General features: G+C 33.0%; 1 protein-coding gene across 2 annotated transcripts; it reads right to left on the reverse strand.

Annotated features, from left to right (window-relative positions):
* Positions 1-818: 818 nt before the first annotated feature.
* LOC105323213 (glutathione hydrolase 1 proenzyme) lies at positions 819-18,114 on the reverse strand. 2 transcript variants are annotated; one of them, XM_066085755.1, is made up of 16 exons: positions 16,996-17,116; positions 15,616-15,774; positions 14,216-14,374; positions 12,816-12,974; positions 11,868-12,131; positions 11,571-11,668; positions 10,530-10,646; positions 10,224-10,428; positions 8,336-8,496; positions 6,286-6,438; positions 5,286-5,419; positions 5,006-5,196; positions 4,700-4,787; positions 4,452-4,595; positions 2,272-2,385; positions 819-1,258 (listed from the first exon to the last, which is right to left on the reverse strand). In XM_066085755.1, the coding sequence occupies exons 4-16, from the start codon at positions 12,851-12,853 to the stop codon at positions 1,082-1,084; spliced, it is 1,884 nt and encodes a 627-aa protein (XP_065941827.1). In that variant the 5' UTR covers positions 12,854-12,974; positions 14,216-14,374; positions 15,616-15,774; positions 16,996-17,116; the 3' UTR covers positions 819-1,081. The 2 variants fall into 2 exon arrangements, with proteins under 2 accessions (XP_065941827.1, XP_011420517.3); XM_011422215.4 differs by lacking the exons at positions 12,816-12,974; positions 14,216-14,374; positions 15,616-15,774 and adding an exon at positions 18,026-18,114 and having other exon boundaries at positions 16,996-17,105.
* Between the last annotated feature and the right edge of the window lie 1,200 nt (positions 18,115-19,314).

Genomic DNA, 19,314 nt, shown 5'->3' on the forward strand with positions numbered 1-19,314 from the left:
ATAAACTTCAACCCAAAGACAGGAACCGATTCTTAGGGAAGACTTTCAACCATCTCTAAAACGTCATTCTCGTCTGATGACGTTTTCACTCAAGGTCATTGTGGCCCCCCTCTTGATGCGAGAGAGCAAGTGTAAGACGTGAATTATTGAAAAGCACCCACTTCCAGATTTTAGCGATTTATCCAATGATAAAGAGGCTTCATTGTATGGGGCACGTCATAGCTATCAACATACAAGTCGGTCACTACGGAGCAGGAAGCGAAGAAGATGAGTCCTGTATCCGCCATTACCTATTCTGATTGATTATCAGTAAAGTACACATTGCGATAATCCCGTCTTTGATCGGAGTAATACTTTCATCATCGACAGACTAATCTTGTTTCTGAGGGAGGTGGTGCATGCATGCAGGGCTGGGTTCGATTCTAAAATACCGGAAGTTTCATTGTTACTATAGCTAGCGATAGCAATGACCTCGAAGCGATGTCGCACATGACTGTTGGTCATAATTAAGTATCAATTATTGTCTGTGTCTTGTCGTTGCTAGTTTAAACCATGCCTCAATGAAATTTTTGTTTCGGTGAATGCAATTAATTAAAGAAAAGGGGTCAAACCCAAGAAAAAACCCCACCAAAATCCAACCGAAAAATTAGATTATAAAAATCTATACAAAAATACAAATTGATACAATAATTACGCTTTTTAAAGTTTAGATAAAAAACTATATTGTCATTAAAATTTGTACAGTAATGTATGATAAATAAAAAAAAAGACGTTGAATTTTGTAAACTTGAAGACAATATAACACCTTTCATTATGTTTTAATACATTTTTTCTATTTTATTAAAAACAGTTCAAAGTGTTATAATTTAATTCTCAAAGTAAAGGTATTTATGTATTTTTATGATATATATTCTAATAAATCAATCAATTCTAGTAAAATACAATGCGTACAGTATGTCCAGTTCATTTCTATACTAATATCGGAATTATTATTATACAGAATACATGTATATTGCCTAGTTATGAAGGACATGTTATACATGCCTATTATAAACATCGAATAAAAATATAAATGGGATCATCAGATAAATATAGTTTTCTGAACAAAGCTAGCACCACCCGGAAGTTTCCTTAGGTCTGCAAATGCAGAAACCTGCCCTGTAACCGGACATCGTTCAATTCCTTCAGCTACTGCCATGTAGCTTTCTCTTTTCTCCGTTTTGTGCCCGTATGTATCCTCAAGCTGTGACACGATGTCCTGTAAAACCCAAGACTCTTAATAACCACGTATGGAGAAATAAACAAATAAACATATGGTAGCCAAATAAATCATTTAAAGCTGATCAACATTCGAAATTATATATGAATGTAATTTCAAAGATGTAAATTTTACTTATTATTAAGGAAAAAAGATGAAAAAAATGTTGTGATATGTTGTTAAGTGTTCCCAACATCAATGGTACTAAGTGACCTTATTGTGATGTCATTCAGGAATGAAGGGTGTGAGTTCAACAAATGATAAATTAGCCATCCACTTTCAGTGTTTGAACTGCGGTGAATTTGTTTAGTACATTTATTTTCCTTTTCACTTCGCACTTAATAATTTGTTTGCACTTTATATAAGTTGATAGTTTCGGAAACAGTTGCGTTATATTCACATATCTGTCAAACTTGCCTTATATATAATACTTTCTTCGAATTAAAATGCATTTAAACGAGAAAAATGGGGTGAAACATTTTGATTAATGATACAGAACGAATCTGTAGATGAGTTACTGGCGCCCTATCTTAGAGACAAACAGTTGAATCTTCCCTGGCTCATCTTTATACAACCTGCATTATGTATTTTGTGAGGGAGCAAGCATGAAGCCTTTGATAACCAGATAATGCGATCTGATTAATTCCTTTTCCCCTGTCTGTCGACTTCAATTTGTCATGGATACGCTTCTATTTTTCCTGCTATGTCATAAACATGCTAACCTGGATACCAAACATTAACTCGACTATGATACAAACACAGTGAGGGCCATAATGCAACACGGCTCGGCGAAGTGTCGGATTCCAACCGCGAAGAATCGTTTGAGACTTATTTTTGTTTGTCATTTTTATTTACGTCAGTGACTTTGTGTCGTTTATCATTTAAATCCTTTTTCTGACAGTTCCACCAACGAAGAAAAAACAATGCAATTAATTATGAAAAAAGTATTCAACAAACTGTACCTCTGTAAATCCAAACTATTAATTATGAAAAAAGTATTCAACACACTATACCTCTGGAAATCCAAACTCGTACATTAGAACATTTGGAGAAAGATGATGATGAAATCGCTTTTTACGAATAGCCTCTTCGATGGATTCACCAAACAATAACACTCTTGCAGCAATCTAAAATTAAAAAAAATGAAACAGGATTATTTTCTTAAAATAAAGGGCTATAATTGTGAGTACTTTGAATTTTGTAAATTCTCGGTTATTCGCAATGAATCCTATGATTAATAAAGAGGGATAGGACGTATATTGGAGCCCCCGGCCGTCTCTCTTCGGGACATCTATGTACTTTACGATATGAAAATGCTAATTTAGGCAGTTATTCTCTATTTATCAGTTACATTTTTGAATTAATGCCTCTAAAAGCAGCTTTTGATATAGAAATTTATGCATATTATAATGTAGTACATCATCATGAAAAATCGGAATAACAAAACGTTTCAAAATTCAAAATAATTAAGAAAAAAAGCGGTTTTTGCTAGAATCCCAAAATATCATGAGAACTCTAAGATAATGATCTTCGGACAAAGAAAGAAAAAGGCATTGGCAAATAAACTGTATAAAACAAACTGTCATCCAACGAAAAGTTGTGGCTTATTGCGGAAAGTGACGGTTTCCCAACCTTCTGATTTTATAACACAGTCCAAGGACATAAAAAATCTAGCGAAAGTTTGCAATCGTTTTAATAAATCTGAAAAGTTCTGGCTGCGCAGACTTTTATGAAACAGATTTTTATGAAACTGTTACAATCAAAACTCGGATCCGATAGAGAAATAGAGCGGCATCAGATGATCTGATCTGATAAAAATCGTCTTTGAAGTTCCCAAGACGAGTCTGCAGCTAGATAATCCAGCCGTAATCAGTGATCTTGGACAGAATATACATGCAAAGCTTGTTAAGCGCATTCACTCAGGTTTGTGTGCAGTTTCTGTAATTTTTCTTCTTAGGATCATTAGTATTATCAAAATAGATCAAGTTTGTCTTGACTGTAATATAAAACAACAAATGCGCTGTAGTACAATTCAATTAGATCCGGGGATTTGAGAAGTTTGTTGGCAAAATTTTCTCACTTGTTTTGTTTAGCCTTCCTATGCAATGTATTAGATTTTGTGTACTCTTGTAAGCTTATTGTAAAATAATAAAATATGTTTTTGGTTACCGCCGAGTTATTCGATTAACCACACGACTTCATTTGGGTTATTTGTATTTTTTATCATCTTAATTATTTGAATGTTGGAAGTTTTATGTCACTAACATGATTTGTATGAAGAGGCCAATGGGTATTATGGGTAACCTGAGAAGGAATATTTCATGTAATTGGAATGTTTTAACAAAGCAAAGTTTTTAAAAATAAAGATTCATGAGATGACCAAGATTCAAACAAATAAAGAGTTGGTTGTTTATTATGGCGTGTAAAACGTTGGTTTATTAAAAAATCTTGTGATATATGTATATTTGAAATCTTGTGATGTATATTCAAAATCTTATGATGTATGTTCGAAATCGTGTGATGCATAATGGAAATCTTGTAATGTATATTAGAAATATATTGATGTATATTGGAAATCTATTGATGTATATTCGAAATCTTGTGATATATATTCTATAATCTTGTGATGTATATTCGAAATCTTGTGATGTATAATCTATAATCTTGTTTTTTTTATTCAAAATTATGTGATGTATATTCGAAATCTTATGATGTATATTCTATAGTCTTGTGATTTATATTAGAAATCTTGTGATGTACATGTATATTTGAAATCTTGTGAGGTATTTTCAAATATCTTGTGATATATGTTCTATATCTTGTTATGTATATTCTAAAAATCTTGATATATATTCTATAAATCTCGATATATGTGCAATAATTGCACTGTGGGTAATATTCTGTAGACTGGCAATTACTTCTGTCTTGTGCAGCTTTTTTCCGAGAACACAGTCTGTTGCTTTGCGTATACATAACAAGATCTTGAATATACATCACAAAACTTTGACTATACATCACAAGAGTTTTTAATAAATTAACGTTTTACACGCCATAATTTATAGCCCCCTCCTCTAATAAACTCCCAAACAATAAGCATATCATATATAAAGGGCGCGATTTAAATTCACTACATTTTTTGTCTGAGATTTGATTTAAGATTGATGTAAGAAAAATTGGCGACAATAGTTGTTACCTGTGCCACGGTGGTGGTTATTCTGGTGCCACCGGCAGCGCCAGTAAGAAGTCGTACTTTCCCGCTCTGATTATCAACAAATATGACGGGCGCCATGGATGATAAAGGCTGTTTTCCGGGTTTTACAGAATTTACTTCCGGTACCTATTGCAAAAACAAACAAGGTGCTGTGATATTGGTTTTTGCATCTATAATCTGCTTTTTTTCTTGCTTTATAAAAATAACAATATAACAAGGTCACAATCTACCTCTTCATTAGTTCGCTTGAGGGTAAAATCACACATCTCATTATTCCAAATTATGCCAGTTTTATTTGACATAAACAAGGAACCTAAACTGCAAAAAGCATAAATAAATAGTAATAGTAAATTAGCAACATTTCAAATAGTTTGAATATAATACATAATCATCGGAATGAAAAAAGTTAGATATACATGTACTACTTCATTTTAAATTGCTTCAATGTTATATCATTATCTGCTTTTTTCAGTTAAAAACCTAATAATTACAAAGTTTATAGAATCGTGAGATAATTTTTGATGTCGTTGGCTTACTAATACTCTATGGTACTGGTCGCTGATAAAGCATCCCCTGTTTGTGACAGTACAGCCACGTGACTTGTCCCGTGCTCTTCCTGTGACGTCATGGTATTATTGGTATAGTAGTCTCCAGGATGCGTTTTGTTTCGGTCGACTAGAGCAGCTAGATCCTTTGCAAGTTTCTTTGAGACTAAACGATTGACTAGCTGTTAAAGGATCCAAAAGAAAAGAAAAACTAATTCACTTCACTTCAAGAGGAGTTATAACTAGTATTATAGGAAAAGAAATTTCTTACGTTTTTTACATCTGGCTCATAATCGCCATCTCCAAGTTTTGGTCGAAGGGAGTAAGCAAACTTGGTAGCTTCTATCATCAGATGGTAGGTTCCAGCTGGATTTGCGTCCATGATGCTTTTGGAAAGTTTCAGTTCTAATGGTAATGAAAAAATAAATAATGTCGGAAATAAAAGATAAATTGATCAACCAATATTTATACTCGTATCATTTTTAAAATGGCGTCACGATATCCCTTACAGAAAAACGTAACTTGCCATCTGATTGGTTGAATCAAAGATTTTTTAAAGTTTATTCTGACTTTAAGGTCGTTGACCAGATCTCTCTGTATTTTAAAATAATTATATTTGGTTGTAACGCGCATTCTGATTGGCTATAAAATTATTTTATATTGTACAAATAATGTTGCCTACGTCATATTAAGAATAACGACAAAAACATATCAATTTGCCTAAAGGTACGTTTGAATTTTGTATAACTTGATTTCTTAAAAAGTCAAACGACTGTTTTTAACACACAGTCAATAGCAAAAAAGTAATAAAATATATAAAGCAATGAATTTTTTTCAGTTTTAAACGATATAAAATGGTTTGAAAACGCTTTTTTTATACACCACTTGGCGGTTAATAAAGCGTAAACTGCCCCAAACCGAACTATTTTGAGTCGTATAAAACTAAAAATTCTTTAATCAGATTGCAAGAGTTACTGGGGGAAAATTATATATAAATGAATAATGATGAATCAAATGATGTTAACGACTGGTACATAGGATTGTTATTGACTCATTATAATGAGTAATTGTTTCGTCAAAGGCCACTATCAATATGTATATTCTATAAGAAACATCTATGAGAAAGAAATGCAATGAAAAAGGTGTTCAAACTGCCATTATGCCGTCACAGGTTAATAACAGAGAAGAGAGCAATTGCAAACCCCATTTTATTTAATGACAGAGGGTTTTCAAGATTAAGGTTAAACAACGTCATTGATAGGCTTACTTACCTCGGAACAGATTCATCAGGAGCGCCAGCACGGGCCCACCGCTGGGGTCGGGAACGGTGTGAAGCGTCCACTGACCTAGATCTACGGACAGCGCCGAACCTTCTTTCGCGTGGTACGTCTCCAGATCCTCTCTGTCCCAGAATTTGAAGGATACTGGAAATGGATTTTTTTCATAGACAATTATACTGTTTCATATATTATTTATATAGTGCTATATAGACAATTTGTCAGTTTCGTACTTTGAACAACAAAGTCAGTCGTTCCATGAAACACAGACGTCAACTTGTACTTAAATTTTGCCCCGTAAGTTTTGTAAGTTAAATATGTCACCCACATATACATTAAGAATGAAGGTATAAGATATTACAAATCACGATCTCATTGCAACAAATTCATTTCAGAAACTAAAGTTCATTTTTTGAATGGAATTATTCTGGATGAAACTAATGATGAGTCACATCTGTAAACTGTTTATCAATAATTGCTGTCGCCCACTAGTCACAAACGTCGTGATGATGCTTAATGTCAAGAACATTTAGACTCAACAGTTATTCATAGCTTGCTTGCACTAAATATTTTACAGGGTTATCAGATCTGCTTATTCAGTGAAGTCTCATAAGGATAAAGTTTGCTTACTACTATTAATTCCTTATATTACGCGAGTACTTAATTCCACGATCTATCTGGTTTGCATAAAATCGCGAGAATATAAAATCGCGACCGAGGAACTTTTCTCCTTGTTTCTTATAGTTACCAACTCTCAGAAAATAATGGCAAGATTTTAAAATCGCGAGAGATGCTTCTCGCGAATTTACGCGGAAATTAATTCCACGCGTTTAATTAGGAATATACATTATCTTATTATATGTGGAATCATTTAATTTCTCGGAGTCCAATTTTCGTATATAGATTGAAGGTTTTTTTGCTTATTTGTAGGGCTGTAATTTCATGTATGCATTGGTTTTCAGTGTCAGTAGGAAAACTCAATCTTTCATAATTAGTTTTCGTAGAGGATGTAAATTCGTGGGCGAGAGCTACCCACGAATACCACGAAAATTGAGCCACTGCGAATTCTAATGATTCCACAGTAGTAGTTGTTACGACCTAGCTGGTGCTTTTTCATATATTCAAATGAGCAGGATAGCTTTGGCCTAGTACTACTTGTACAAACTATATATTCTTTATTTGCACAAGACATACATCTTATGGCATAGGTTATTACATATAAATAATAGCAATATTGAAATAATGGTATGGTACATGTACATGTAAAGTACATTGACAATGTATATAAAATAAAATTTTACTAACAGGCGAAAAAAACCAGAGAAATTTTTCTTAATTATCGTTAATATTGAAAGCTAGATGGAGATACTTCCCCAAATTACACAGTTCTTTAAAATTTTGAACACTTAATAATTGTATTAATTTGTATACAGAAGGTTTTTTCCAATAATATTTCTTAATATATTTTACTCGGATTTCTCTATACTGCTGACATTTCAAAACAAAATGGAATTCATCTTCAATATCTGAACAAAATTTACATAAGTGTCTTTCTTTTGGTACATTAGTGTGTCATCCACTTTCAATTGCAAGTCTATGAGATGACAATCTAATTCTTGTAATTTGTTTCTTACATGTAGAAGGTATTGATTTTGTTAAATAATATTGTAATGAAAACTGGTCAATAATATGCATGTAAAAATAACATCGAGATGAGGAATTAATCTGTTCTACAAGTTGTTGAATAAAGTGATCAATGATTCTTTGCTTAATTAAAGGAAAATAGGTTGCACAATGTATATACTCCTGTTCATACCATATATGTCCTAGACCTATTTCAAAAAGTTTATTCTTAATTACAGTAACCCAATTTTCAGCAGGTGCCAAAAGACGATTCACACTCATTATACAGCATTTTGTAACAGGACTGCAAAATACAATTCTGACTTTGTAACAATTTGAACCAAAATTTGAATATTCTAAACATTCGTATAGTTTATAACTAACTAAGACCTGTTCACGACCTGTCTGTGAACAGTCCTACCTTCATCGTTGATTTCCTTGACCACAATGTCAGTCAGGGAACTGTTATACAGATAATCCGGGCCTTTCTCGCCTATCATCTCCAGAAAGTCGGCCAATTTAGCATTTCTGACCAAAGCTCCCTCTGACACTGGGTTCCCATCAGTGTCACAAAAAACCGAACTGTAGAAAGTCAGATTGCGTGAACAGAATCATCAAAGTTTATACAATCTTAACTAACATCTTGAAATCTTAATCTAAATAACCCCTTAATAAATTGTAAAAGTAATACCTGCGAATTAAATAAAGTTGGTACATGGTGAAAATAAATCCGTTGAACAATTTAATTTATGGCTTTTAAATTTTCATGTTATACTATGCTATTACATAAAATTTTAAATAACCCCCCCCCCCCCTCCCCCCCTGGTTTTGAACAAACTATTGCGATGCGTTTTAAATAACTTCACTATGCAAAAATCAAATAAAGTTTGATTTTGTCATCTTTTAAAAATTGTTCAAATATATTTACGTGATGCAGTGTTTAAAATAAATATTCTACAGTACCCGCAATGTTATTTTTTACAAGATAAACGATAGGATAGGATTCACGCACGATAGGATAGCATTAACACACAATAGAACAGTATACACGCACGAAAGGATAGGATTAACGCACGATAGAACATTATACACGCACGATATGATAGGATTGATACACGATAGGAAAGGATAAACGATGTTCATGATAAACGTATGATCGCTTTAAACGATATTTACGAACAAACTGATAATGACAGAATTTGAGAGAGAACACGTACAAATAAAGATTTACGTGGGATTTCTTTTTAGTAAAATTGCCGAGTTGTTAATCATCGCTGCATCATTTATAGAATGTATAAAAATGACCAGTTAATTTTTTTTTCAACTAAAATTATGAGCTTTAATGATCAATAAATTTTCTGTATTGTTAAAATTATTTCCATTACCGAACACGGAAAATAGCGGGTTTATATAAATCCAACTCTTGTATAAAGCAAATATAAAATCTATCATAAGTACATTTCTTTCTGTATAAGAAAATGATGCATTAAAAACGAAATATAACAGACAAGTTACATAAATATTTACGCAAATACACATTCTGCGTACGATTTGTTAATTATATTGTTTTCATTATTACACACCATAGCTGATTGTCGAGAACATTTCAGCCCAAAATCAACTATCACACAGAGAATAACGGGTTCAACTCTGGTTTTAATTAAATACAAATTATATCTTAAATAGTTTTGTTTCTGTAAAATATGATGCAACAAAATTATATTGCATAAAGGTTAATGTTTACGCAGGTATACACTCTGCGTACGATTTAATATATTCGATATACAGGTAAATATGTTACCTTGTTCCTAAGAACTTCGTTTTTCATTTTTAATGTTAACAGATATGATTTACATATAATATTGGTTAATTTTGATCTAAAAAATTTAAAAATTAGTATCCTGACGGAATGTTGGATAGGATTTTACAATTCTTGTTCGATAAATATTCGTATACGGCGCACCGAACGAGTTGCAACTAAGTAATAAATTTACTTGCTTATGAAAAGGCACGAAACGATTAACACGATAGGATAAACGGAAGAATTGTTGAAATTAAACGATAAACCTGATAGGATTAACGCACGATAGAACAGTATACACACACGATAGGATCATAGAAGTAACGCACGATGGAACAGTATACACGCACGATACGATAGGATTGATACACGATACGATAGGATAGGATTGTAAAAAATAACGCTGCGGGTACTGTAGCCAAATAACGCGTAAAAATTAAACTATTATAATAGTATTTTTCGAAAATATTTGTTGAGTAAAACAGTGATTTGTAGAGTAAATACCTACCATAGAGAAGGAAAATCTTTGACATTTAGTTGAAGATTGTCTTTTAGATGTTTAATGGCTTTTGCGACACTGTTTGATATATGAAACCCATTTCTGGCAAAATGGACTGCTGGTTTGACAAGGTTTTTCCATGGAAGGCGGCCATATTTCCTGTGTAGCGTCCAGTAAGCCTTGATTTCACCAGGTATAGCGATGTACTTTGCGTCTAAAATTCGTTGTGAAGAGATTGGATTTATCAAATACATCGATATATTAAATGTTATAATGAAATTTTCAATGAAATACATGTATAACCTACAGCATTACCAAAACATCCCTGATGGTTGACATACATGTCTTTTTGAACGTTCTTTGGCGCCCTCTCTCGGCCACTTATGTACACTGATTTCTTTGACTTGGCATCGTAGTATACCATAAACACACCTGTAACATTAAAACATAACGCAACAAAACTACAATAACAAGATGCACAAAGACATCACTTGAATAGGATTACTTAGAATAAATATAGAAATTAAATTAAATTGTAAAAAAAAATGTAGAAGTCAACTGCGCCATACATGTACATTCGCGCTTGAGTTGATGCCATTCAAGTATTGAAACAAGAAATTTAACAGCGTTAATTGACTTCAAATGGGTTAGTTAAAAGGAAACAGTTAGCGTCTCTTATAATGTTTGCTGTTTTTTTCAATAAAATAAATTAAAAGGGCATGAAAGGGGGGGGGGGGGTAATCTCGGAAATATGTCGAGAGACGCGATAGTCATGGTTAAGCTCCAGTGAGATACGTCCGCCTTCGTCTTGTTATTTCTGTGTTGAGGATAAATGTCTTTCAGCATTGTTTTTGTTCGAAATAATGTGACCCTTGATGGCCATTACAGACACGTTGATGAAAGAAGAGGTAGTGGGTTCGTTAACGCAGAGAGAGGCGTACAGTGTGTAAGGTTGTCAAAATACCCACTGCTTGTCTACCGTCTCAAGCCTTCCATTGATGCTATCACTGGTCATCAACAGAGTATGTGTAGGGGTATAGACATGTTTAAGACGTTCTTTCTCCCACATCGAAAGAAACATAACGTTTCTAGCCTTAGCCCATGTTCTTTGAAGATATATTAATAAATACGTAACAGTTTGGGGACGAGTAAATAAATCTTCCTGAGGAATTTAACAAAATTGTAGATCATATTTATGTGTTTTATTCAATCCGGGTAAATAGATTTGTAAGAGATGTTGTAATCTAGTAATTTTACGCAGCAAATTAGAAATTAAAAAGTTCAACAGGGATCACTCTGTAGGTAAGTAAATGCAAAGCAGGGACACAATAACTTCAGAAGGTAGAAGATGCATACCCCCGCCAACTCCCATACTGTGAGGTGTCAAGACGCCATTACAAAAAAGTGTTGCTACGGCAGCATCTGCAGCAGAACCGCCTTTCAAAAGAAAGTCTCTGAAACAGAAGAAAGGTGTGATAACTTTGCACAAAAACTCACCAAATCGGGTGTTTATTTTTTATTTAAAAGTCATAATGTTATTCAATTTTTCATTTACCTTGTGGCAGTTAATACAAAATTTACCAGACAAATCATTTTTGCATAAACTGCTGTTCAATTAAAATCATTGCAACATTACAAGAGGAAAACTCTGACCTGCCGATGTTTGAGCAGGCCACGTTGTCACTGACCACTGCCCCCGTGTTGACGTGCACCTCGTCCGCCCCTCGCGCTTCCCCCGGCGCCATCATGGTCGTTGTCTCTTGGTCACCATTATCATCCGGGTCTTTGGTCGCCAGGTAGATGACAACGATGTAAGCGACCAACACATTCAGTATTAAGAATCCTATGAATTTTTTGGAGTAACATATACCCGATTTTTTATTGGAAACCCGTTCATGTGACTCCTCTGCAATGATTCTGTAAGTAAAGGTTCCCGCGCTATAAACCCCTTATCCATATCTGTACACTCTGTAATTCATATACCTTTGTATCATTTTCCGGTATATCATATTGGTAAACTGTTGTTTAAATTAATAAAAATTAAAATTGAGTAAGACACACAAATTTTAAAAGATTATTTTGTTGTCCCATTACCCGCAATAAGATGTTACATTGAGCACGATTTGCTTAATATCTTTTTACAAACCATTCTGAAGAATGAGTTTGTTAGTAAATAGTAATATGATCAACAGAATCTACATCTCGAGCAATCTTGAACATTCTTGAACACAAACGCCCCGCCCTAAACACAAAACTTTTTAAAATTAATTCATACAAATAAACTAACATTATTAGAAAGCTCACTCACGCTCCTTCTCTAACCTTGTGCTCATAAAATTTTGAGAAGAAAAATTAACGTTTAATTATGATATTTGTATAGCTCATTCTAATAGCGTTTCATTAAAAACTCTTGACATCTCAGAAATGGCTTATGTCGCGTTTATATTATAGATATAACATGCGTTCTCAAAGAACGCATAGATATAACATGCGTTCTCTATAGATCACGGACAAATACGTGTTAAACTCACCAGCGCTTGACATCTTAAAGCTGTCCGAATAATGACAGAAGTCATCTTCAACAAAAGAAAAAAAAATTACTGATTCTCCGGGTCCAGATCTTTTGCATTAGCTGCCATTGTGTGTCGACTCTACGCTTGGATGGTACTAAATATTTACGCGAATACACATTCCGCGTACGATTTCTTAACATTGTTTTCATTACAACACACCCTAGATGATTGCCAAGAACATTTCAGCCTGAAATCAAATATCACACGGAGAATAACGGGTTCAAATAACAACTCGGGTTTTAATTAAATATAAATTATATCATAAATAGTTTTGTTTTCGTAAAATATGATGCAACAAAATTATATTGCATAAAAGTTAATGTTTACGCAGGTATACACTCTGCGTACGATTTAATATATTCGATATCGAGGTAAATATGTTACATTGTTTCTAAGAACTTCGTTTTTTATTTTCAATGTTAACAGATATGATTTACATATAATATTGGTTGATTTTGATCTATAAAAATTAAAAATTAGTATCCTGACAGAATGTTTGATAGGATTTTACATTTCTTGTTCGATAAATATTCGTATACGGCGCACCGAACGAGTTGCAATTTAGTAATAAATTTACCTGCTTATGAAAATGCACGAAACGATTAACACGATAGGATAAACGGAAGAATTGTTGAAATTAAACGATAAATCTGATAGGATTAACGCACTATAGGATAGGATTAACGCACGATAGAACAGTATACACGCACGATAGGATAGAATTAACGCACGATAAAACAGTATACACGCACGATACGATAGGATTGATACACGATACGATAGGATAGGATTGTAAAAAATAACATTGCGGGTACTGTATCATTTTCCGGTATATCATATTGGTAAACTGTTGTTTAAATTAATAGAAATTAAAATTGAGTAAGACACACAAATTTGAAAAGATTATTTTGTTGGCACATTACCCGTATTAAGATGTTACATTGAGCACGATTTGCTTATCTTTTTACAAACCATTCTGAAGAACGAGTTTGTTAGTAAATAGTAATATGATCAAAAGAATCTACATCTCGAGCAATCTTGATCATTCTTGAACACAAACGCCCCGCCCTAAACACAATACTTTTTAAAATTAATTCATACAAATAAACTAACAATATTAGAAAGCTCACTCACGCTCTCTTCTCTAACCTTGTGCTCATAAAATTTTGAGAAGAAAAATTAACGTTTAATTATGATATTTGTATAGCTCATTCTAATAGCGTTTCATTAAAAACTCTTGACATCTCAGAAATGGCTTATGTCGCGTTTATATTATAGATATAACATGCGTTCTCAAAGAACGCATAGATATAACATGCGTTCTCTATAGATCACGGACAAACACGTGTTAAACTCACCAGCGCTTGACATCTTAAAGCTGTCCGAATAATGACAGAAGTCATCTTCAACAAAAGAAAAAAAACTTACTGATTCTCCGGGTCCAGATCTTTTGCATTAGCTGCCATTGTGTGTCGACTCTACGCTTGGATGGTACTAAATATTTACGCGAATACACATTCCGCGTACGATTTCTTAACATTGTTTTCATTACAACACACCCTAGATGATTGCCAAGAACATTTCAGCCTGAAATCAAATATCACACGGAGAATAACGGGTTCAAATAACAACTCGGGTTTTAATTAAATATAAATTATATCATAAATAGTTTTGTTTTCGTAAAATATGATGCAACAAAATTATATTGCATAAAAGTTAATGTTTACGCAGGTATACACTCTGCGTACGATTTAATATATTCGATATCGAGGTAAATATGTTACATTGTTTCTAAGAACTTCGTTTTTTATTTTCAATGTTAACAGATATGATTTACATATAATATTGGTTGATTTTGATCTATAAAAATTAAAAATTAGTATCCTGACAGAATGTTTGATAGGATTTTACATTTCTTGTTCGATAAATATTCGTATACGGCGCACCGAACGAGTTGCAATTTAGTAATAAATTTACCTGCTTATGAAAATGCACGAAACGATTAACACGATAGGATAAACGGAAGAATTGTTGAAATTAAACGATAAATCTGATAGGATTAACGCACTATAGGATAGGATTAACGCACGATAGAACAGTATACACGCACGATAGGATAGAATTAACGCACGATAAAACAGTATACACGCACGATACGATAGGATTGATACACGATACGATAGGATAGGATTGTAAAAAATAACATTGCGGGTACTGTATCATTTTCCGGTATATCATATTGGTAAACTGTTGTTTAAATTAATAGAAATTAAAATTGAGTAAGACACACAAATTTGAAAAGATTATTTTGTTGGCACATTACCCGTATTAAGATGTTACATTGAGCACGATTTGCTTATCTTTTTACAAACCATTCTGAAGAACGAGTTTGTTAGTAAATAGTAATATGATCAAAAGAATCTACATCTCGAGCAATCTTGATCATTCTTGAACACAAACGCCCCGCCCTAAACACAATACTTTTTAAAATTAATTCATACAAATAAACTAACAATATTAGAAAGCTCACTCACGCTCTCTTCTCTAACCTTGTGCTCATAAAATTTTGAGAAGAAAAATTAACGTTTAATTATGATATTTGTATAGCTCATTCTAATAGCGTTTCATTAAAAACTCTTGACATCTCAGAAATGGCTTATGTCGCGTTTATATTATAGATATAACATGCGTTCTCAAAGAACGCATAGATATAACATGCGTTCTCTATAGATCACGGACAAACACGTGTTAAACTCACCAGCGCTTGACATCTTAAAGCTGTCCGAATAATGACAGAAGTCATCTTCAACAAAAGAAAAAAAACTTACTGATTCTCCGGGTCCAGATCTTTTGCATTAGCTGCCATTGTGTGTCGACTCTACGCTTGGATGGTACTAAATATTTACGCGAATACACATTCCGCGTACGATTTCTTAACATTGTTTTCATTACAACACACCCTAGATGATTGCCAAGAACATTTCAGCCTGAAATCAAATATCACACGGAGAATAACGGGTTCAAATAACAACTCGGGTTTTAATTAAATATAAATTATATCATAAATAGTTTTGTTTTCGTAAAATATGATGCAACAAAATTATATTGCATAAAAGTTAATGTTTACGCAGGTATACACTCTGCGTACGATTTAATATATTCGATATCGAGGTAAATATGTTACATTGTTTCTAAGAACTTCGTTTTTTATTTTCAATGTTAACAGATATGATTTACATATAATATTGGTTGATTTTGATCTATAAAAATTAAAAATTAGTATCATGACAGAATGTTTGATAGGATTTTACATTTCTTGTTCGATAAATATTCGTATACGGCGCACCGAACGAGTTGCAATTTAGTAATAAATTTACCTGCTTATGAAAATGCACGAAACGATTAACACGATAGGATAAACGGAAGAATTGTTGAAATTAAACGATAAATCTGATAGGATTAACGCACTATAGGATAGGATTAACGCACGATAGAACAGTATACACGCACGATAGGATAGAATTAACGCACGATAAAACAGTATACACGCACGATACGATAGGATTGATACACGATACGATAGGATAGGATTGTAAAAAATAACATTGCGGGTACTGTATCATTTTCCGGTATATCATATTGGTAAACTGTTGTTTAAATTAATAAAAATTAAAATTGAGTAAGACACACAAATTTTGAAAGATTATTTTGTTGTCACATTGCCCGCAATAAGATGTTACATTGAGCATGATTTGTTTATCTTTTTACAAACCATTCTGAAGAATCAGTTTGTTAGTAAATAGTAATATGATCAAAAGAATCTACATCTCGAGCAATCTTGAACATTCTTGAACACAAACGCCCCGCCCAAAACACAATACTTTTTTAAAATTAATTCATACAAGTAAACTAACATTTTTAGAAAGCTCACTCACGTTCTCTTCTCTAACCTTGTGCTCATAAAATTTTTAGAGGAACAATTAACGTATAATTATGATTTATTCGTATAGCTTATTTTAATAGCGTTTCATTAAAAACTCTGGACATCTCAGAAATGGCTTATGTCGCGTTTATATTATAGATATAACATGCGTTATCTATAGATCACGGACACACACGTGTTAAACTTACCAGCGCTTGACATCTTATTTGATAAACCTGTGCGAATAATGACAGAAGTCATCTTCAACAAAAGAAAAAAAACTTACTGATTCTCCTGGTCCAGATTTTTTGCATTAGCTGCCATTGTGTGTCGACTCTACGCTTGGATGGTACGCTTTCACACACCAGCAGTGGACAGGTCGAGATTCTCCTACACCTGCCAAAGTAACCAACACCGGTAGTACCTTAAAATATGGAAGTCACGTCTAGGATTCTTAATCCTCATTGATCCTCATGAGTTTGCATAATTATTTGCATGAGAAAAAAACTAAAAGACGACTTTAAATGTTTTTACATTTCTTCCCTCAGAAAATGTCTAGATTTTCAGACCGGAAATTGCTTCAGTTCTGTTCAAACAAACATCTGACTTTTATTGTACGTACAGCTGTTTTAAATAAAAATCTAGAATTGACAATGGCGACAAAGTTATATCTCAAGTACTTAAACTGAACAATAAATTCTTCAGATATATGGTCAACTGGATATTTATTTTTATCACGAATATTTTCGAACGTAATATGTTGAATTGAAAGCAATCCCTACACAAACCACCAATAATAAAATATATTTATGCAAAATCGGTCAAAGCATTCTAAAACTATTATACAAATGCAAGGGTTTACCGTAACCATTAGATATTATTTGATTGCTACGAGAATTCAAAGATCAAGGCAATACATAAAGTTTTCTTCAACGACATTGTTATAGATTTTTGTGGCTCTCCATCTTTTAACTTGCCTATACAATTATGATTTTAAAACCCTAATCTTTTTTGGTTGTGCATTTTGTCAAAATTTGCGGTTAAATACGACTTTTAAAGTGACAAAAATGTTTTTAGTAGTTAAATACGAACTTCTTTATTACATGCTTATACCATATGCGTCATGATGAAATGTCAAAATACACAGATGATATGATTCAATTTAAAATGGAATTGCAATAACTCTCCATTCCAAACAAAAAGAAAAACTTATTTTCATAGTAAAAAATATATGCAAGAAGTGGTAGGCAACTTATATATATTTCTATTACCGCTGTAGAACGTTTTTTTGGTTGTAGGTACAATAAGTGTCTTACCTGGCCGTGCTCCGTGGTCAGTAGTACCGGGAACTTGTCGGACACGGCGAAGGGTCGTTATCCTTGTAAATATGGGGGATCTCCTATAAATCGTGGTTAATTTGACACTTGCAACTGGCACGTCCAGAGTTTCGCCTTGCGAAAGGTGTGGCGTTTTACGAGTAAGGATCCATAAGTAATTGTTTCATATGTTTTATCAATGAACCTTGCCATTGTAAACAATGCTTGTTTTACTGAATGTAAGAGTAACAACGTTGCTTAATAAGAATATTATATTTTGTCGCACTTGTTATAAAATTAAGTGTGTTTTTTTTCGTTAAAATCATTGTTTATTTTTGCCTCTTTTTTTATTGGTTCAGGTTTTTTTTTTTATATGTTTCTTCAATATGTTTTGAGCACATATATATTTCTCTCATTTTTGTCTGCTGTTAGCACTATTTAAATAATAAATAGAAGCAATGTCATGTCATAAATTTTGAATTTACAACGGGTGGATGTAAATACAAAATTAGTTGTCATATTGTAAATTTTCTATTTACACCCACCCAGTAAATTCAAAACTGACAACATGACAGTAATCTGATTTTGTGGCATCAAACCCAAACCAAAAGTACGTTTAAGCGGCACTTAGCGGCCGGTATTCTAATCGCAAGACAATCTTAATATAATTCACTTACAATGTACGAAGTGCTCTAGATACAGGACCAGTCTCTCAGAACGCCGATTGTGGTTTCTGACAGAAAACTAAGATATGTATTGGAAATATCGGTAAAATCGTACATATGGAACGAACACAGCTGTTTGTAAAACAACAGAGTGATTTGAAGCAGTATTTAAATGGGGGGGGGGGGGGGGGGGGTCAATTAATGTAAAATAAATAGTTTACAAATATACATACATGAACAATGAAAAATAGCATTTAAATATATTAAGAATATCGAGACTCATTTAATATGGCATTCATTACAAATTACGACGAAGAGGTGATTAAACCATCGTGTCTTCGGTACCGAATAATAGTAGTAGGTAGATTTATAATTTTTGAAAACTGAAAATTCACCGAATTTATTAAACAGAATAAACACAATATAGCACATCGAAAAAAAAAAACAAAACAAAAACAACCCCTCCCCCCCCCCAAAAAAAACAAAAAAACAAAACAAAACCAAAAAAAAAAAACCCAAAAAAACAAGAAAAAAAAAAATTAAAAAAAAAGGCACAAATTAATTCGTTTTGATTTTGTTTTCATTTGGTTTTATTTTTATTGACAAAAAAGTACAAAAAAGAGT

This window comes from Magallana gigas, chromosome 5, assembly GCF_963853765.1.
Source record: "Magallana gigas chromosome 5, xbMagGiga1.1, whole genome shotgun sequence".
NCBI lineage: Eukaryota > Metazoa > Mollusca > Bivalvia > Ostreida > Ostreidae > Magallana > Magallana gigas.

Coding starts and splice junctions, on each gene's coding strand:
- LOC105323213 (XM_011422215.4), bottom strand. CDS start 17,033: ATGGCAGCTAATGCAAAAAATCTGGACCAGGAGAATCA. Junction 8,497..10,223: donor AAAGATTTTCCTTCTCTATG/GTAGGTATTTAC, acceptor GACTTTCTACAG/TTCGGTTTTTTGTGACACTG. Junction 6,439..8,335: donor CAAGGAAATCAACGATGAAG/GTAGGACTGTTC, acceptor ATCCATTTCCAG/TATCCTTCAAATTCTGGGAC.